At 38.7% G+C, this 20,724-nt stretch overlaps 1 protein-coding gene and 1 non-coding gene across 3 annotated transcripts in view; one reads left to right on the forward strand and one right to left on the reverse strand.

Moving 5' to 3' along the window:
• ABHD18 (abhydrolase domain containing 18) overlaps nt 1-16,112 on the forward strand; it is a 49,018-nt gene extending 32,906 nt beyond the window's left edge. For both annotated transcript variants that reach the window (XM_012808735.2, XM_023516573.1), the window contains 4 exons: nt 290-391; nt 8,405-8,783; nt 9,890-10,052; nt 15,803-16,112. In XM_012808735.2, coding sequence (XP_012664189.1) covers nt 290-391; nt 8,405-8,783; nt 9,890-10,052; nt 15,803-15,854 — 696 coding nt within the window. In that variant the 3' untranslated portion in view covers nt 15,855-16,112. The remainder of the gene's footprint in view (nt 1-289; nt 392-8,404; nt 8,784-9,889; nt 10,053-15,802) is intronic.
• Nucleotides 7,029-7,163, reverse strand: LOC111727089. The gene has a single exon (XR_002774721.1). It is a non-coding gene; the product is annotated as a small nucleolar RNA SNORA70 (small nucleolar RNA).
• Nucleotides 16,113-20,724: the final 4,612 nt, after the last annotated feature.

Raw genomic sequence — 20,724 nt, forward strand, 5'->3', positions numbered from 1 at the left:
AAAAAAAAGTGAAAGGAAACCAGTGTTTAGCAAAATGTACAAACAATGTAAAATAATAGAGGCATAGTGACTCTATCATTCAGGGAAAATTTCACATTAATGTAAAGAACTGTTTACTAGTCAAGTTCCCAGACACACATCAAGGGCCAACCCTAAAAGCAGACCTTTCTAAGGATAGGCAGTCTCAAGCCTGCTATGTTAACTCTTTTGTGCACAGTGACAATAATAAAAGTATTAGGTATAAATACTTTATGGTATGATTTGATCTTAACTTAGTTTATTATTTCAGGGTGTATTGAGTAAATCAATTAATTGGAGGGAGCTGGAAAAACAGTATTATAACCAGACAGTTTATGAAGAAGAAATTATTCACATGCTTGAATACTGTGGAGTAAGTATTTTAATTTCTACATATTAGCATGGTAAAAGTTGATTATATATTTAAATTTGGATTTTTTAAGGTAATAGCAGAGTTTTTAAAATGTGGTTGTATATACTTTTTTACTCTAAAAACTCCTCATTTTAAAATAAAACATGCATAGCTGGGCATGGTGGCTCACACCTGTAAGCCTAGCACTCTAAGAGGCCAAGGAGGGTGGATTGCTTGAGCTCAAGAGTTCAAGACCAGCCTGAGCAAAAGTGAGACCCCGTCTCTACTTAAATAGAAAAACCAAGGCAAGAGAATTGCTTGAGCCTAGGAGTTAGAGGTTGCTGTGAGCTATGACACCATGGCATTCTACCCAGGGCAACAGCTTGAGACTCTGTCTCAAAAAATAAAATAAAACATGGATATGAAAATCACGTGAAGCAAATACATGGTTTACTACATTAAAAGGCAGACATTAGGCATAGTGCCTCCACACTTGTAATCCTAGCCCTCTGGGAGGCTGAGGCAGGAGGATCACTTGAGGTCAGGGGTTGAGACCACCCTGAAAAAGAGCAAGATCCCATCTCTACTCTTTAAAATTAGAAATAAAATTAAGCTGGGTGGGGACTACTATACCTGTAGTCCCTGCTACTCAGGAGGCTAAGGTGAGAGGATCACTTGAACCCAGAAGTTTGAGGTTTCAGTGAGCTAGGCGGATGCCATTGCACTCTAGCCTGGATAACAGCAAGATTCTGTCTATTAAAAAAAAAAAGGCTGGTTGAGAGCCCGTAGCGCAGTGGTTATGGTGCCAGCCACGTGCACCAAGAGTGGTAGGTTGGAGCCTAGCCTGGGCCAGCTAAACAACAATGACAAATGCAACAAAGAAATAGCTGGTCATTGTGGTGGGCACTGTACTCCCAGCTACCTAGGAGGCTGAGGCAAGAGAATCACTTAAACCCAAGAGTTTGAGGTTGCTGTGAGCTATGATACCAAGGCACTCTACCGAGGGCGACATAATAAAACTCTGTCTCAGAAAAAGAAAAAAAAAAAGGCAAATACACTTATAATTACTATGTAGGTCAAAAATAGATCTTGACTACCCAACCCTAAAACCCCCCTCACATTATTAATTGTTATCCTGATTTGTATAGTAATGATTTCCTTCTGTCTTTAAAATAATTTTAATGTCTAAATAAAGATCATATAGTTGTTTAAGGTATCTTTTAATTAATAAATTCCCTTCCATCTGTTTCGTTTCTTTTTTACTTCTTGAAGAAGTTAGGTTATTTTGACCTATAGAGTTTCTCACCATCTGTAGATTTTTCTGATTGTATTCAGCATATTGATCTACATTGCCTGAAAATTGGTAGCTGTATCTAAAAACTATTAAACTTAGTTTTGATTTCTTTCTCAAGACTATAGGAAATACATTATACAGGTTTCCTTCCCTTTGATATAACCTTTCACTGATGCTTAATGGCTGTATTTGTTAATTCATTGAGACTTACAAAATGCTGATACTCTAATTCTATTATAATAGAATATTCTATTATTTTTTTCATTTATTAGTTTGAATACTTTTATAAGGAGGTATTTTCTTTACCTATTATCTAGTTACCTAGTAGTTCAGTACACATAGGAAAGGATTAACAAAGGATAAATGTTTGATTCTTTTTCCTGATTTAACCAGTTTTTTGATAATCAACTAGTTCCCTTATTATTCTTCAAAAGTAGGCAATTCTTTTCATAAATTTTTATTTTATTTTATGTTATTTTTATTTTTTCTGAGACATAGTCTCAATTGGTCACCCTTGGTAGAGTGCCATGGTGTCTTACCTCACAGCAACCTCAAACTCTCGGGTTCAAGTAATCCTTTTGCCTCAGCCTCCTGAGTAGCTGGGATTACAGGTGCCTGCTTCAATGCCCAGCTATTTTTTTTTAAGAGAGGGGGTCTTGCTCTGGCTCAGGCTGGTCTCAAACCTGTGATCCAGGTAATCCATCTGCCTCAGCTTCCCGGCAGTGCTGGGATTACAGGTGTGACCCACCACGCCCAGCCTATAAATTTTTAAATGTGGCATTTTGAGAGAAACACTTGAAGTCGGTGCCTGTGGCTCAAAGGAATAGGGCACTGGCTCCATATGCTGGAGATCGTGGGTTCAAACCCAGCCCCTGGCCAAAAGCTGCAAACAAAAAAAACAAAAAAAGAAACACTTGAGACCTCAAGAACCTCAGCAAGAAAAGAGATCTTTCTATTAATACTATCAATGAGGACCTTTCATTTATATCACTGTAAACCTTACTCTTATAAAGTAGGTCTATCTTGCATAACCTCAAAACATATAACTGCTTAGCTAAGAACTTAATTACAAAACAGCTTTACCTGCTAATTAGTTCCTGTGTTGCACTATATATACACACAGAAGATATCTATATTTGAAAACTAAATGAGAAAATTTAACATTTTTTTTGTTTTTGTTTTGCCCAACAGAGACTCAATTTGTTACCCTTGGTAGAGTCCCTTGGCGTCATAGCTCACAGCAACCTCAAACTTTTGGGCTCAAGCAATTCTCTTACCTTAGCCTCCCAAGTGACTACAGGTGCCTGACACAACACCTGGCTATATTTTTAGAGACGGGGGTCTCACTCTTGCTCAGGCTGGTCTCAAACTGCTAAGCTCAAACAATCCACCCACCTCAGCCTCCCAGAGTGTTAGGATTATAAGCGCAAGTCACCACACCGGGCTTAACATGTATTTTTTAAAGGAAATTCATAAATTTTGGTTGTCTGAAATGGAACGTTTTCCTACTTCACTGTGTAGTACATAACAGAATAGCTGAGAATGACTGATTGATAAGAATAGAGATTTATGTGGTACACAGTTATGGAGGCTGGTAAGTCAAGGGACTGAAATCTGGGGAATATGTCATCCCCTGAGGGAATGTTTGTGTGCATGCAAAAGAGAGAAAGAGAGTGGGTAGAGAGGGTAGGAGCTGAGCTTATTCTTATCAGAAACACAGGTTGAGAAATAAACCACTCCCACAAGAAGGATATTAACCTATTCTTGAGGGCAGAGCCCTTAGGACCAATCACCTCTTAAAGGTCTCATTTCACAATTCTATTGCATTAAAGATTAAGATTCCAACACCTGAACTTTGGGGGACACATGCAAACCATAGCAATGGTCTTACCTTAGCACTCCTATCTCAGAACCAGTTTATAGTAATGAATATTCAATGAATGCCAAGAAGACTTCCCTATTCTTTGTGTTTTCCCAATCAAAAGGAATTAAATTTGGGCTCAGCGCCTGTGGCTCAAGTGGCTAAGGTGCCAGCCACATACACCTAAGGTGGCGGGTTCGAATCCAGCCCGGGTCCACCAAAAACAACAATGATGGCTGCAACCAAAAAATAGCCGGGCACTGTGGCAGGTGACTGTAGTCCCAGCTACTTGGGAGGCTGAGGCAAGAGAATCGCTTAAGCCCAGGAGTTGGAGGTGCTGTGAGCTGTGATGCCACAGCACTCCACCCAGGGGGACAGCTTGAGGCTCTGTCTCCAAAAAAAAGGAGTTAAATTTGTTTGTGTACCACTCTGAGTTATCCTAGGGTCCTCAGTCCTTATATTTCTAATTGTTAATGAACTTTTTTTTTTTTTAATATTTCTGTGGTCTGGATGGTTGTAGTGATTTGTTCTGGTAACCAGGTTGTTGGGCATTTTTTTCGTTGGCCTTTAACAAATTTTTAATTCTTTAATTTTTAAAATATAGTAGGCCCTGCTCTGTAAATTGACCACCCAAGGGATTATAACAAACTGGTCAACATATGGAGGTGGTCAAGGTAAGAAATTAGGCCTACTATATTGATACATACATGTGGTACATGTTTGGTCTATGAAAATTAGGTCAGCTTAAGGAGGTGGTCAATGGAGGGAGGTAGTCAACTATGGAGGTTCTACTGTATAGTAATTATATGGTCATATAGTTAAAGCATCAAAAAGATTAAAATAAATACAGACATATGAAAATATTCCTACCTATGTTCCCTATTTGCATAGGTTCTATCCCCCTCCACAAATAACTTGTTATATTATTCTTTAATGTTTCAGAGAATTTTTGATATATATATATATATACCACTACAAATAGGAATTTTTTTTTCTTCCCTTTTTTTATTTTTTTGAGACAGAGTCTCATTTTGTCACCCTTGGTAGAGTGCTGTGGTATCACAGTTCACAGCAACCTCAAACTCTTGGACTTAAGTGATTCTCTTGCTTCAGCCTCCCAAGAAGCTGGGACTACAGGTGCCCACCACAATGCTTGGCTATTTTTATTTTTTGGTTGTAATTGTCATTGTTTGGCAGGCCCAGGCTGGATTCAAACCCACCAGCTCCGGTGTAGGTGGCTGGCACCCTAGCCGCTGAGCTACAGGCACTGAGCCTCTCTTCCCTTTCTTATGACCTATGGACAAATGTTTCCTTATTACTTTTTGCTGCTATATAAAAAAGCAGTAAAAATTATGTAGATGAATGTATAATAATTTATTAACTAGTACCCTGTTGATAGATGTTTATATTATTTCTTATCTTTCATCAAGAAATAGTGGTGCGATGAATCACTCTGGGCATTTATCTTTGCACAAGTATAAATTCCGAGAAATATTGCTGAGTTAAAAGTCATTTGTAAAAAAGGAAAAAGAAGTCATTTGTTATTTGGCTATGATAGATTTTACCTAATTCTAATTGTATCAACTTATACTACTAGCAGGAAGTTATCTGTTTCTCTGTAAGTTCATAAATTCAGTGTGTTGTCAAGCTTGGAGTTTGTTTGTTTGTTTTTAAAGACAGAGTCTCACTTTATCACCATAAGTAGAGTGCTGTAGCATCACAGCTCACAGCAACCTCCAGCTCTTGGGCTTAGGCGATTCTCTTGCCTCAGCCTCCCGAGTAGCTGGGACTACAGGTGCCCACCACAACGCCCGGCTATTTTTTTGTCGCAGTTTGGCCAGGGCTGGGTTTGAACCCACCACCCTCAGTATATGATGGGGCCAGCATCCTACTCACTGAGCCACAGACACCGCCCAAGCTTGGAGTTTTTTAAAAATCAATTGATACCAGCCTGAGCAAGAATGGAGAAAAAAATCAATTGATAGTGGAAAATGGTATAGATTTAATATGAAATACAGATTTTTTAATACAGATTTTATTTTATTATGAGAGAAATTGAGCATATTTTTCATTCTCTATAACTGTTATGTGTATATCCTTTGCTCATTTCTGGGGTTTTGTACTTTTAAAAAAAATTATCCAATTTTAATTCTTTTTTTGTTGTTTGAGACAGAGTCTGACTTTGTTGCCCAGGGTACAGTGCCATGGCATCATAGCTCACAGCAACCTCAAACTCTTGGGCTTAAGTGATTCTCTTGCCTCAGCCTCCCAAGTAGCTGGGACTCTTGGCACCCACCACCATAACTGGCAATTTTTAGAGTCGAGGTCTCATTCTGGCTCAGGCTAGTCTCCAACCTATGAGCACAGGCAATCCATCTGCCTCGGCTTCTCTAGTGCTGAGATTACAGGCATGAGCCACTGTGCCTGGCTCTTTTGTTGTTGTTGTTGCTCTGGGTAGCGTGCCATGGTGTCATTGTTGTTCACAGCAGCTTCAAACTCTTAGGCTTGAGCAATCCTCATGACTCAGCCTCCTGAATAGCTGAGCTGGGACTACAGGTGTGCTGCTACTACACCTGACGTGTGTGTGTGTGTGTGTGTGTGTGTGTGTGTGTGTGTGTGTGTGTGTTTTAAAGAAACAGGGTCTCACTTGTGCTCAGGCTAATTATCAGCTTGAGCCACTGTGCCCAGCCCCAATTCTAATTCTTAATGAATTAAAGTGACTGTTTCATGAGTTGTAAATATAAATTCTAAGGCTATAATTTTTTTCTTTTGTAGGCAATACTTTTTTCTTTGGTAACTGATTGTTTTTAAAGACATGGGTCTCACTCTGTTGCCCAGAGGCTAGAATATAGTACTGCAATTATAGCTCATTTCAGCCTTACAATTCTGGGCTCAAGTGATCCTCCCACCTCAGCTTCCTCTGTAGCTAGGACTATAGATGTGTACCACCACACTCAGCTAATTTTTTTTTTTTTGTAGTTTCTGGCCAGGGCTGGGTTTGAACCCGCCACCTTTGGCATATGGGGCGAGCGCCCTACTCCTTTGAGCCACGGGTGCTGCCCAGCTGATTTTTATATATATATTGGACAGGAAGTAGGATTTATTATTGGTAGGTGCAAATGATAGGCAACACAGTGTAAGTCCTCATGAGTGCAGGGCGTGCCACTTTTCCAGGGGCCCACAATTGGGACTATATTTGACCCCACAGCCATTTGGTATGAACTAGAGCTGCTGCTCAGCACCGTGTCTTCAAATTTATCTGAGATAAACTTGGTAAAACCCCATTTTTCTGGAGATGTGAATCTGGAGGCCAGGAAACTTGAACTTGACCCTGAGAAGGGCCTCAATCACAAGCTCCTTGTTCTGTAATTTGCTGTAGATGGACATAATGACTTAATCAATGTGAACCCTGGCCACAGTGCCCTGGGGCTTTCCAAAGGCACCACGTATACCTGTCTAGAGCCTCAATTGGGGACAGCACAGGTCACATGAACATGTATCAGGAATGTCTCTAAGGTACCTTAGAACAACCTATACAAGCAACAGGCTGCATACACTACCAAAGAGACTACTGTTTGCAGCCATTGCACACCAGGGCCCCATGAGGAAAGGAGCGTCGTCAGCTTTACTTATTTTTTTTTTTCCTCAGAGATGGGGTCTTGGCCAGGCATGGTGGCTCATGCCTGTAATCCTAGCACTCTGGGAGTTTGAGGTGGGTAGATTGAAGGGGTTTACAGATTTGAGAACAACCTGAACAAAAGCGAGATCCCATCTGTAAAAATAGCCAGGTGCTGTGGCAGGTAACTGTAGTCCCAGCTACTCAGAAAGCTGTGGCAAGAGTATAGCTTGAGGCTTGTTGTCCGTAGCTCAGTGAGTAGGGTGCCAGCCACATCCACCAAGGCTGGCGGGTTTGAACCCAGCCCAGATCTGCTAAACAACAAAGACGACTGCAACCAAAATAGCTGGGCATTGTGGCGGGTGCCTATAGTCCCAGCTACCAGGGAGGCTGACGCAAGAGAATCGCTTAGACCTGAGTTTGAGGTTGCTGTAAGCTGTAACACTACAGCACTCTACCAAGGGCGACATAGTGACACTCTGTCTCAAAAAAAAAAGTGTTGATTAAGCCCAAGAGCTTGAAGTTGCTGTGAGCTACGACACCATAGCACTCTACTAGGGGTAACAAAGTGAGACTCTGTCCAAAAAAAAAAAAGAGATGAGGTCTCGCTGTGTTGCCCAGGCTGGTTTTAAACTCCTGGCCTCAAACAATCTTCCCACCTCAGCCTCCAAAATGCTGATATTACAGGCATGAGCCACTATACCTAGCCTTTTTCACTGGTAATGTTTAAGTCTTATTTGTTCAACCTGAGGATGGAATTTGATATGGCTGGTGTCCTCTTGTGCTTCAATTTATATTATTCCTAGGATAAATTATGATAAATATATACAACATAAAATTTACTATTTAGCCATTTTTAAGCATACTATTTGGTGGCATTAAGTGTTACATTCACATTGTTGTGCAACCGTTAGCACCACCACCTAGATCTCCAGATCCTTGTCTTCCCAAACTGAACTCTACCCATTGACTAAAATTCCTTTATTCCTCCTTTCTCCCAGCAACTGCCATTCTCTTTCCATCTCTGTGAATTTTACTGGTATAGGGACCTCATACAAGATAGGTCCTTTTGTGTTTTGCTTATTTACTTAGCATGAAGTCTTTAGTGTTCATTCATGTTGTAACATAATATTCCACAGTTGATGTATACATAATTTTGTTTGTTCATTTATCCATTGATGGACATTTGTCTTTTCTCTTTAACAAGGTTATTAAATGAAACCCTATTTTATATTGATACTTTCTTTTCTTTCATATACTCAGACAGATTCTTTCAAAATGGGACAAGAGTTTGTGAAACACTTCCCTACCAATGCAGACAAGCTAACTAACCTTAACCTGGTTTCTAGAACTTTAAATTTAGATGTAACAGACCCAGTTGTATCCCAAAAACCTGCTGAGTGCCATAATTCTAGTAAAACATCTATCAGTGGCACATCAGAAAGACTCTTATTGCAAGATGCCTCTAAGATGGAGTACTTCAATCAAAAACTTTCAACCAACAAAAGTAGTTATACAAGTTCCAACCCTCAGTCACACCACCTACTCAGTAAAGAACAAAGAAGAAATAATCTTCAGAAAGAATCTTTAATATTTATGAAAGGAGTCATGGATGAATGTACTCATGTAGCAAATTTCTCAGGTACTGATTTTTATATGAAATTGAGAACATTTGATGTGTAAATATTTGTGAAATATTTTTAAGGATACGTTACAGGATAATTTTTTATCTTCAAGAGTATATTTTTTGTTGGCTTCAAAATGTGTTTGTTGGCTGGGCAAGGTGGCTCACGGCTCTAATCCTAGCACTCTGGGAGGCCGAGGTGGGTAGATTGCTTGAGCTCACGAGACCAACTTGAGCAAAAGCAAGACCCTGTTTCTACAAAAATAGAAAAACTGAGGAAAGAGGATCACTGAGCTCAAGAGTTGTGGGGTTGCTGTGAGCTATGAAGCCACAGCACTCTGCCCAGGATGACAGCTTGAGACTGTCTCAAAAACAACAACAAAAAGTGTTTGTCAAGATAAGTTGGTTACTTAAAAGTATATTTATTTCATTTATGAAAATCTAAGATCATCTCATTCATTAAAAAACACATTGGAAGACGGTGCCTGTGGCTCCGTCCCTTATGCTGGAGGTGGCGGGTTCAAACCCAGCACCCAGCCAAAAACTGCAAAAAAAAGACACATTGGATTTTGTATCTTCTTTAAAGTATTCATCTCATTGTATAGGAGATGAATAACTTGGTAATATGGCATATTATAATTGATTTTCAACTTAATCAAAGAGTTTTAGTTTGACAATTACTTCATTGCATTGTTTGGTGAGTTGTTTTTTTTTTTTTTTTTTTGTAGACAAAGTTTCATTTTATCGTCCTAGGTAGAGTGCTGTGGCATCTTAGGTTACAGTAACCTCAAACTCTTGGGCTCAAGCAATTTTCTTGTCTAGGTCTTCCAAGTAGGTGCCTGCCACAATGCCTGGCTATTTTTAGAGGTGAGGTCTCGATCTGTCTCAGGCTGGTCTCGAACCTGTGAGCTCAGGCAAACCATACCGCCTCAGCCTCCAAGAGTGCTATGATTTACAGGTATGAGCCAGTATGAGCCACAGAGCCCAGCCTGTATGGTGTTTTTGATGAATATTTCACTGCATTATGGTGTATTTTATTTTCTAATATGATTAATAGTATTATTTGAAAATCTCAGGGCTTTTTAAGTTTGTCTGTGCTAAATTTTAAAAAATCGTATACTTAGTTCCAGTTGACCCAAGCCTCATTATAGTGGTTCAAGCCAAAGAAGATGCCTATATTCCACGAACAGGAGTTCGAAGTCTTCAAGAAATTTGGCCTGGTTGTGAAATCCGATATCTAGAAGGGGGTCATATTAGTGCTTATCTTTTTAAGCAAGGACTGTTCAGGTAAGATGATTGCTCTAACAGTTGTCTGTTTATTTGGTATTTCGGTTTTTCAGGATAGGGGAATTTTTGCCTCAACAAATACAAAAGAAAAGGTGGTATTTACAGTGTATGTTTTAGTCCTCTTATTTCCTCTTTGATTCCCTGATTCCCACATAGATCCCCTGTTTAGGTGCTTTTCTCTCTTTTCTATGTCATCTTCTTCTTTTCTTATTTCTTATTTTCTTCTAGCTCTGAGCTAGAAGCAAAAGAAAATAAGAAGATTGCTTTATCATGTGGTTTTACATTCTTGAAATATTAATTTCCAGGTATTTTAGGATTTGGGGAACAACATCACAGTTTGTAAAAGGTGTGTTGGTATATCAAAGTTTTTTCACTCTGATGTTTTCTTAGAATGGCCTAAGCATCTGTGGAATATTCTAGCAATGTTGTCCAGTTAGCAAGTGAATACTGAACCTTAAACAAGAAGTGGTTTTGTTAACAACCGCATATAATTCCATCGTTTTAGTCAGAAATTATGAAAATTTTTATGCTATAACTCCAATTTTATGATAGTCTACGTTATTTCTACTTCTATCCAAATTTCTTTCTTTTTTTTTTTTTTTTTGACACAGAATTTTTGTTGCCCTCGGTAGAGAGCTATGGCATCATAGCTCACAGCAACCTTAAACTCTTGGGCTCAAGAGATCCTGTTGTCTCAGCCTCCCAAGTAGCTAGGACTACAGGCAACCACCACTATACCTGGTCAGTTTTTCTATTTTTAGTACAAGCGGTGTCTCACTGTGGCTCAGGCTGAACTCATGAGCTCAAGTAATCCACCCGCCTCAGCCTCCCAAAATACTAGGATTACAGATGTGAGCCACTGTGCCCAGACTACTTCTATCCAAATTTGATGATAAATTATATCATTGGAACATACAGTGGAAGCTCTGAACAATATTAAGGATCAGAGGGAGTCAAGATATCTGCCAGGTTTAATTCTAGACAACTAGAAGAATGGGAGAGACCAAAAATTTAGGAATGGAAGCTAGCAGAAAAAAAAAAAGATTTCAGTTTGGATCAAGCTAAATACACTAGAACCTCTGTAAGTTGACTATCTAGGCACTGTAATGAACTGGTCAACATACAGAGGTGGTAGGCTCAGTACCCATAGCTCAGTGGTTAGGGCACCGGCCACATGCACCAGGGCTGGTGGGTTTGAACCCGTTGGAGGCCTGCCATACAACAATGATAACAAGAAGAAAAAACAGCCGAGCATTTTGGCAGGTGCCTGCAGTCCCAGCTACTTGGGAGACTGAGGCAAGAGAATTGCTTAAGCCCAAGAGTTGAGGTTGCTGTGAGCTGTGACTCCATGGCACATAGTAAGACTGTCTTGAAAAAAAAGAACAAAAATAAACCATACGGAGGTGGTCAACATAAGAAACTAGACCTATTGTACTGATACATACATGTGGTGCATGTTCAGTCAGTGAAAATCATGTCAACATAAGGAGGTGGTCAATATGCATAAGTGTTTGAAAACTGCCAACTGGATAACTATATAATAGAATAACATATATGTTTGACATGTTTTAGCTTATTAATATAAACAGTAATATTTTGCATGTTGCTTGTTTAGTTCAATTTATAAGTGTGACCTTTATGAGATATAGATTAATTGAAGTCTATTATGACTTGAAAGATTTGGTAAATCTTTATTTTTATAATATGATCTTTTAAAAAATACTCATTCAGCATTTGAGTTCCTATTAGTTGATAAGTGAGCAGACTATCCAATACTCAGTGACTCTCTGGCACAGTAAAACTGAAACAAACAAAAACTGAATATGCAGAGTTGCTAGAATTGTTCAAAAAGAGTCCAAAGTTCTGTTGCATGTATGAATGAATGCAGAGGATCCACATGCTCGCATTAGTAAATCAGTATCAAATTTCCTTTGTTCTTTTGTATATCACTGTTGCAATACAGATGAGAAGTGTTAGGCAGAGTAGTCTTAATCAAAGTCAGATGTAAAAACTCAAAAGTGGAGCCAAGCACAGTTGCTCACGCATGTAATCCTAGCATTCTGGGAGGCTAACGCAGGTGGATTGCTGGAACTCAAGGAGTTCAAGACCAGCTTGAGCAAGAGCAAGACCTTGTCTTTACTAAAATTATAAAAACTAGCTAGGCCTTGTGGCAGGAGCCTGTAATCGGAGCTACTGAGGAGGAGGCTGAGGTAGGAAGATTGATTGAACCCAAGAGTTTGAGGTTGCAGTGAGCAAGGCTGATGCTGCCATGGCGCTGTAGCCTGGGCAATAAAAAACCTCAAAAGTGCTAAGATGAAGGCTTCATTTGAAAAGGAGATAAATATTAACTGTGACTGTTGTTTACTAGATACTAAGGCAATTGCTTTCATGTTTTCATCCCCTTTATATATAGATTAAAGCAGTGGTTCTCAACCTTCCTAATGCCGTGACCCTTTAATACAGTTCTTCATGTTGTGGTGACCCCAACCATAAAATTATTTTCATATACCTGTACTTATACAGGGTGTGTGTGATGGTTTTAGGCAACCCCTGTGAAAGGGTCATTTGACCCCCAAAGCATTGAGACCCACAGGTTGAGAACCACTGGATTAAAGGGACCAAACAAAAAAGGTTAAGTAGGTTGTTTAAGTGGAGTCACTACCCCTTACCAGTCGGAAACTAGGAGTTCCTGGTGTGGTGGGTCAGGATAGCAATCCTAGCACCCTGAGAGCTATGGGAGGCCTGGTGGGTGAATTGCTTGAGCTCAGGAATTCAAGATCCCATCTCTCCCAAAAATTGAGAAACTAGTCCGGCATGGTGGCAGGTGCCTGTAGTCCCAGCTACTCGGGAGGCTGAAGCAGGAGGATTCCTTGAGCCCAAGAGATTAAGGTTGCTGTGAGCTATGATGCCATGGCTTTACTCAGGGTGACAGAGTGAGACTCTGTCTAAAAAAAGCCAAAAACAAAGGCTCTGTGCCCGTAGTACAGTGGTTATGGCACCAGCTACATGCACTGAAGTTGCCATGTTTGAACCCACCCCCGTGCCAGCTAAACAATGACAACTGCAACCAAAAAAATAAAGGAAAAAAAATGGCCAGGCATTGTGGCAGGTGCCTGTGCCAGCTGCTTGGGAGGTTGAGACAAGAGAATCACTTGAGCCCAAGAGTTTTGAGGTTGCTATGAGCTGTGATGCCATGGCACTTCACCAAAGGCAATGTAGTAGGACTCTGTCTCAAAAAAAAAAACAAAAAACAAACCTGAGAGTTTAGATGACATCACACTACAAATTTAGTCTCTCACTCACTAAATGTGAAAGAAGTCACTCCTTTATATGCTCCAATTTTAAGCTTTTTAAGAGCTAATTAATAATCCAAATGAATAAGAGACTATTCAAATGATTAAAAAGGCATTTGTGTACCTTTCCTAATCTTCCTCATACCATGTACTCAAGCCCAGATTACAACTTTAGGGCATCAGGAAGTAAAACAAATTAAGAGTCATTCTACCAGAGCAAGTGCCCACAATTAACTCTGAAAAAAAAAAATTGTCCAGTGGGTAAACATCCCAAAGTTCTTTCTCTCTGTTCTCACACCTGCCCTCAAAACAAAATCTCTTTATGTGTTTATATCAGCATGCAAAATGTCCAGCTTTGTTTCCCTTCTCGTGGTTTGTTATAATTTATAAGGAACAAGTTCTTTCTTTTTTTTTTTTTGAGACATGGTCTCTCTCTGTGCTCTTGGTAGAGTGCCGTGGTGTCATAGTTCACAGTGACCCAAACTCTTGAGCTCAAGCATTCCCCTTGCTTCAGCCTCCTGAGTACCTAGGACTATAGGTACCTGCTATAACATTTGGCTTTTTTTTTTAGATAAGAGTTTCACTTTGTCACCCTGGGTAGAGTACTCTGGCACTCTAGCTTACAGCAAACTTAAACTTTGAGCGTAAGTGATTCTCTTGCCTCAACCTCCCAAGTAGCTGGAACTACAGGTGCCTGCCACAATGCCAGGCTTTTTTTTTTTTAAGAGACCGGATCTCGCTCTCTCTCAGGCTGGTTTTAAACCTGTGAGTTCAGGGCACTCCACCCACCTTGGCCTTCCAGAGCGCTAGGATTACAGGCATGAGCCACTGTACCTGGCCCGGATAGTTTTTTTTTTTTTTTTTTTTAAGACACATTCTCTGTGCTCTTGGTAGAGTGCTATGGTGTCCTAGCTCACAGCAACCTCAAAGTCCTGGGCTCAAGTGATCCTCTTGTCTCAGCCTCCAGAGTAGTAGAAAGTTGTATCTTCTCAATGTATTGAAAATAACAATCTATTAGCAGGCTGTTATTTTTAAGGGTAATATCTTTGTTAGGATATGGAAAAATGCTTATTACATAAATAAGACACAAAATTAATATCTCATAGTTATTTAAAGCGAGTAAAAAATAAGACACATGCTTTTTTTAAAACATGGGGGAAATAATATGAAAAGATTAATAGCATATGCTTTAGAGTGTTGGGATTATGACTCTTTCCCCATTTCTATACTTTGGATATATTCTATATTCCCCTTTCTGAATACAGACAGTCTCCCTATTACAAATGAGATGGGTTCTATAGGTTTGTTTTAAGTTGTATTTGTATATTAGTTGGAACAAATAGGTTACCTATTACCTTTAATAGCCTCTGTTTATAAGTGTGAGTCGTATGTCAGTCAGATGTTTGTAACTTGGAGACTGCCTGTACTCTGCAATGGAAATGCTAGGAGTGATGCCTCACTCTTGTAATCCTAGCACTTCCAGACGCTGAGGCAAGAGAATCACTTGAATTCAACAGCTTAAGTTTGCCGTGAGCTATGATGACACCACTGTACTCTACACTACAACAGAGTATAGGCCCTGTCTCAAAAAAGGAAAAGAAAAAAATAAGATCTATAAAAAATATGTTAGGAACAGATGTAGTAATATGTGCCTACTGAAGTCCTTAGCTATTTAGGAGGCTGCTCAGGCAAGAGGATCACTTGAGATCAGTAGGTCAAGGCTGTAGTGTACCATGATCATCACTTTAGCCTCAGCAACACAGTGTGACCCCATCTCTAAAAAGAAAGAAAAAATACCTTCTAGAACAGGGGTCCTCAAACTTTTTAAACAGGGGGTCAGTTCACTGTCCCTCAGACCGTTGGAGGGCCAGACTGCAGGCCCTGGGATGAGTCAGCTGTTAAGCAGGACAGGCAGCAGCAGCACAAACACCCGGCAGGCCGGATAAATGTCCTAGGTGGGCCACAGTTTGAGGACGCCTGTTCTAGAAAGTCAGAACAAGGCTTTTTGATTTGAATTCAGTTATTAGGAACATGTTCTTAGTAAACAAAAAAAATCCATATCTTTATTTTGTAATCTATGAAATAGATTGAATCTCACATTCTGAAAATTTACATAATTTTTGACAAAAGAGAATAAAGAGAAACCAGTTCCTTTTTATTATTTTAGGTATTTTATTTTTGTTATATGTATACTTTGTAATGCACAAAACAATTCTTTAAAAAAATACATAATGCTTCGAGATCTAGCATCAGTTGGAAATACATTTGAGATTTTTCCAGTAGTGGTGGTGAAGTTACAGGAATCCACACTTCATCCTCACTACCTCTTTCATGGTTATTTAGAGAAAATGTCAGGTTGCAAGCCATAGATAATTTGGAAATAACTTACAGTAAAGGTATTGTCTGTCTCCCTTCTTTGGTATTTACTTGTACTTTTTCTTTCATATTTAATTTTAGACAAGCCATCTATGATGCATTTGAACGCTTCCTCCTTAAGTATGCTAACTAATTGGATCATGTCACGTAAACAGTACAGCCATCATGTTTATAACAAAAGGAATTTTCATCCTATAATGATGTGAAGAACAAGCAGACAGCAATATATATCTAATTGCTTATCAATTTAGTTTGGAATTCAGTGTTACAGATCCATCAGCTATAAACTTTGAATACATTTGAATAATTTTAAAACCATACTTGAATTAAATAATGCTAAATATTTTTATTATTGTTTGTTGGAATCCCATATACTAAATTTCTAGTCTGTCGTTACTATTTATGAAAACTTTAAATTTTTAATTATGAATAATTCATTTATTTAAAATAAATTTATTCATAAAAACCCTGTTCGTTTTTAATAGAATTGCTAAATCAAACTAAGATTGTAATTTATCAGTCTGTACTGTGTACCCTTATAATGATACTTTGCTATTGCTTTGAGAAACATCTTTAGTTCTTTTTTCAATGTCTGGTGAATTTCTAATCTTGTTTTCAACTTTAGTTAACTTTCTGCCTTGGAAATAAATACTTATGATGTGTAAAATCAGTGTTAACTTTGAATTCTAAAAAATCCTGATTGCCTTGTAGATAAGTGTTTTTAATAATGAAAGCATATGTTGAAATGCAGATAAGATACATTAGACTTGGCTAGACTTTAAAATTTAGTGAAGATTAGGTTAGAAAAAAATGCCAAACATATTTCCCCTACTTTAAAAGTTTTAATTCACAAAATGTGGAAATATTAGAAGGCCTGTTGCATTAATTGATGGATACTGTGTCAAACATTTTTTGTATGCCTACTCTTCAGTTTGCTAAACATCTGATTTTACCCAAGTGCTCAACATTTTGGGCATTTTAATTTCAGAATTTAATAGACACATATGAAATTAATTTTGTCCCATATAAACTTTATTTTACAGAAAAGACTTAAAATTTTATATAATACTAATTTTTAAAAATGGGAGCTTATAAGGCTAGATTTGGTGCTTTTTATGTTAAACCTCTTTAGCTGAAAGATACCATGTCAAAGAAAAAAGTAGAAAATATTTTGGGTATTGTATGAAGGTTTGAAGTAAGCCTGTTTGAGTTTTCTTTGAAATCTGTATTGTCTATGAATTCTTTTTAAATAGGTATTTTTAGTCTTGTGAGACTATTTTAATTCTAATGTGCCTTTTCAGCCTTGTGAAAGATTTCATTTGTCACTCTAATGCCTCATCCATCATCTTAATTTTTTACAACTGTTTAAAAATTAATGTGAAGTCATGATGGCAGAGAAAGTAGTAACTTCTTTAAAACTGCCTTGGCATACCACCTACAATTTATAGCTATTTCAACTATAGCATATTCAGAAAAGAGTCTTTAGTTTTAACTGAAAGTACAAAATCTACTAAAGTTCTACAAAATGCCCGTTAAAGTAAAACATTGTCAATTGAACTATAATGATTTTCTTATGTCATGTTTATAAGATGAGGTGATATGATTGAATGCTTTCTGATCAATGGCTTTAGCAAAATCAATATTTTAATTTTTACATAAATGTTTATTACTAAGCAGTAATTTCTTATGGAGTGTGAATTTCTATTAAAAGAATGAGGCAGGCAGAATGGCTCACACCTGTAATTCTAACATTCAAGAGGATTGCTTTAGCAAAACCAATATTTTAATTTTTACATAAATTTTTTTTTTTTTTTTTTTCTGAGACGGAGCCTCAAGCTATCCCCCTGGGTAGAGTACCATGGCATCACAGCTGACAGCAACCTCCAACTCCTGGGCTCAAGCGAATCTCCTGCCTCAGCCTTCCAAGTAGTTGGGACTACAGGCACTCACCACAACGCCCGGCCATTTTTTGGTTGCAGCCACCATTGTTGTTTGGTGGGCTCAGGCTGAGGATTTGAACCTGCCACCTTAGGTGTATGTGGCTGGCGCCTTAGCCGCTTGAGCCACAGGTGCCGAGCCTACATAAATGTTTCTTACTAAGTAGTAATTTCTTATGGAGTGTGAATTTCTGTTAAAAAAATGAGGCAGGCAGAGTGGCTCACACCTATAATTCTAGCATTCAGGAGGATTGCTTAGAGATCAGCCTGAGCACCATAGTGAGACCCTATACAGAAAATACAAAAATTAGCCAACCATGGTAGAGCATGCCCATAGTCTCAGGTATTTTTGGAAGGCTAAACAGGAGGATCCCTTGCATCCAGGAGTTTGGATTGCAGTGAGCTGTGATGATGCCACTTTACGCTAGCCCGTGCAACAAACTGAACCACTATCAAAAAAAAAAAAGAAATTTTGATTTTATTTCAACAATTTTTCCCAAATAAAATGTGAGAGATGCTATCTTTAAACTTTCATCTCTTAACCAGATATTTTAGCTGGTTGTGGTGGCTCAGTATCTGTAATCCTAGCACTCTGGGAGGCTAAGGTGGGTGGATCACCTGAGCACAGGAGTTCAACACCAGCCTGAGCAAGAGTGAGACCCTGTCTCTATTAAAAATAGAAAAATTAGCTGTCTGTGGTGCGGGCACCTGTAGTCCCAGCTACTGGAGAAGCTGAGGCAAGAGGATCACTTGAGCCTAGGAGTTTGAGGTTTCTGTGAGCTATGACTTCATGGTACTCTACCCCTGGTGACAGAGTCAGACTGTCTCAAAAAAAAAGAGAGAGAAAACAGATTTTTTTTTTTTTTTTTTTTGGCAGTTTTTGGCCGGGGCTGGTTTGAACCCACCACCTCTGGCAGATGGGGCCGGCGCCCTACTCCTTTGAGCCACAGACACCACCCAGAAAACCAGGATATTTTAAGAATATATCCATGAAACTATCTCAGTTAATTAACTCAAAGTACAAAATACCTTTTCGTAGAATTTTTTTACCCACTTTCCCCAAGTAGTGGGTCAAGTGTTCATATATATATAACTTCAAAGAAGTGCTGAAGAAATGCTATCTGCCATTTTTGAGAATGAGGTACTACATAAAATGCTAGAAATTCATGTGTACCAGGCTTATAAACTGGTAGTCCACAAGGGCCAGTTTGACCCACAGTTGTTTCATTTGGTATACATAATGTTTCCAAGATTTCTGAATTTGTAAAGCCTTTAGATTGGGCCTGCATTCCTCAGTTTGCCACAGACCCTTGGACTCCCTCATACATCAGACTTCTCCTCTACTTTGTATTTTCTGCTCAGCTCTGAAGACATGTAAGTTTGAAACCCTCCAATTTTAGATTTGTGATTAGAAAACATTTCTGAATTTCATGATTTGCTATTGATGTAATTACTATTAAAGTCATTTTAGCATATATATTTTAGATTTTTTAATGAATGTATTTTAATGTGGTGCTTTCTCTTAAAAGATTATCAAATTAATACTATAACTGAAATAAAAATCATTTTCACGTATTTTATATTTTATAATAAAAATCAATTTAAAAAGCTAATCATTCGTTTTTTGTTTTTTTTCCTTCAAGAACTATTATTGGGGCAGTGCCTGTGCTCAGTGGGCAGGGTGCCTCCACATACACCAAGGCTGACAGGTTTAAACCCAGCCCTGGCCAGCTAAAAAACAACAATGACAACTGCAATAAAAAATGACAACTGCCAGGTGTTGTGGTGAATGCCTGTAGTCCCAGCTACTTGGGAGGTTGAGGCAAGAGAATCATGTAAGCCCAAGAGTTTGAGGTTGCTGTGAGCTGTGATGCCACTACACTCTACCCAGGGCAACACAGTGAGACTCTGTCTCAAAAAAAAAGAAAGAAAGAAAGAAAAAGAACTACTATTAGAAATACAGAGGACATAATGTCACACTTGATTAATGTGCCCAGACTTGAACTGAGTATTTATGTTCCCCTTAGTTATTATGCCTCAAACAAGGTAAGGCAGAAATAAGTAAGGAAGGCTCTAACATATAAGTATCATTATCTATAACAAGAACCAAATTTCCCCCAAAAGATGTGTGATTTGACAGAAACAAGTATTTCAACAGACCATAGTTATCTGAATGCTATAACTCAATACTGGATATGATTACATTTATACTTTATACTAGTAAATGGACTACAGTTAAAATCTAGAGGTATAAATTAACCAAAGGATTCAGTTGTAGGCTTCTACAGACTGAGTTTGGAAATCTAAAGAAAGGTTATGGCAGGTGAGATAAAAGGAAAAGTGATACATTTTGGCCACTTTGCAGTAGGATAAACTAATTCCAGAAATATTCTTACAGAGTCCTACTTATGATGTGTAAGCCAGGAATTGAATGGACCTTGATCTGAGACTCCGCAGCCTCAAGAACTGTGAGAAACAAATGTGTGTTGTTTAAGACACAGTTTATGATATTCTGTTATAGTAACCTTAGCAGACTAAGGTAGCAGGTCATTGAGCAAACATTAAGTAAGGGTATATGACCCCAATGTCCAGTAGAACTTTCTATGGAAAAGTACTGCATTTGTTCTATCCAATACAGTAGTCACTTTCTGCCTGTGGCTACTAATCATGTCAGATGAGGCAACTGTACTAAGGAACTGAATTTTTTATTTAATTTAAATTTTTAAAAATTTTAATAGTCTTGGGGCTGGGCACGGTAGCTCACACCTGTAATCCTAGCACTCTGGAAGGCTGAATTGGGTGGATTGCTTGAGCTCGGGGTTTGAGACTTGCCTAAGCAAAAGCAAGACCCTGTCTCTAAAAATAGCTGGGCGGTTGGTGCCCGTGGTTCAAAGGAGTAGGGCGCCAGCCCCATATGCCGGAGGTGGCGGGTTCAAACCCAGCCCCAGCCAAAAACTGCAAAAAAAATAAATAAATAAAATAAAAATAGCTGGGCATTGTGGTGGGCGCCTATAGTCCCAGCTACTTGGGAGGCTGAGGCAAGAGAATCACTTGAGCCCAAGAGTT

Source organism: Otolemur garnettii, unplaced genomic scaffold, assembly GCF_000181295.1.
Source record: "Otolemur garnettii isolate 467f Iridium unplaced genomic scaffold, OtoGar3 scaffold00093, whole genome shotgun sequence".
NCBI lineage: Eukaryota > Metazoa > Chordata > Mammalia > Primates > Galagidae > Otolemur > Otolemur garnettii.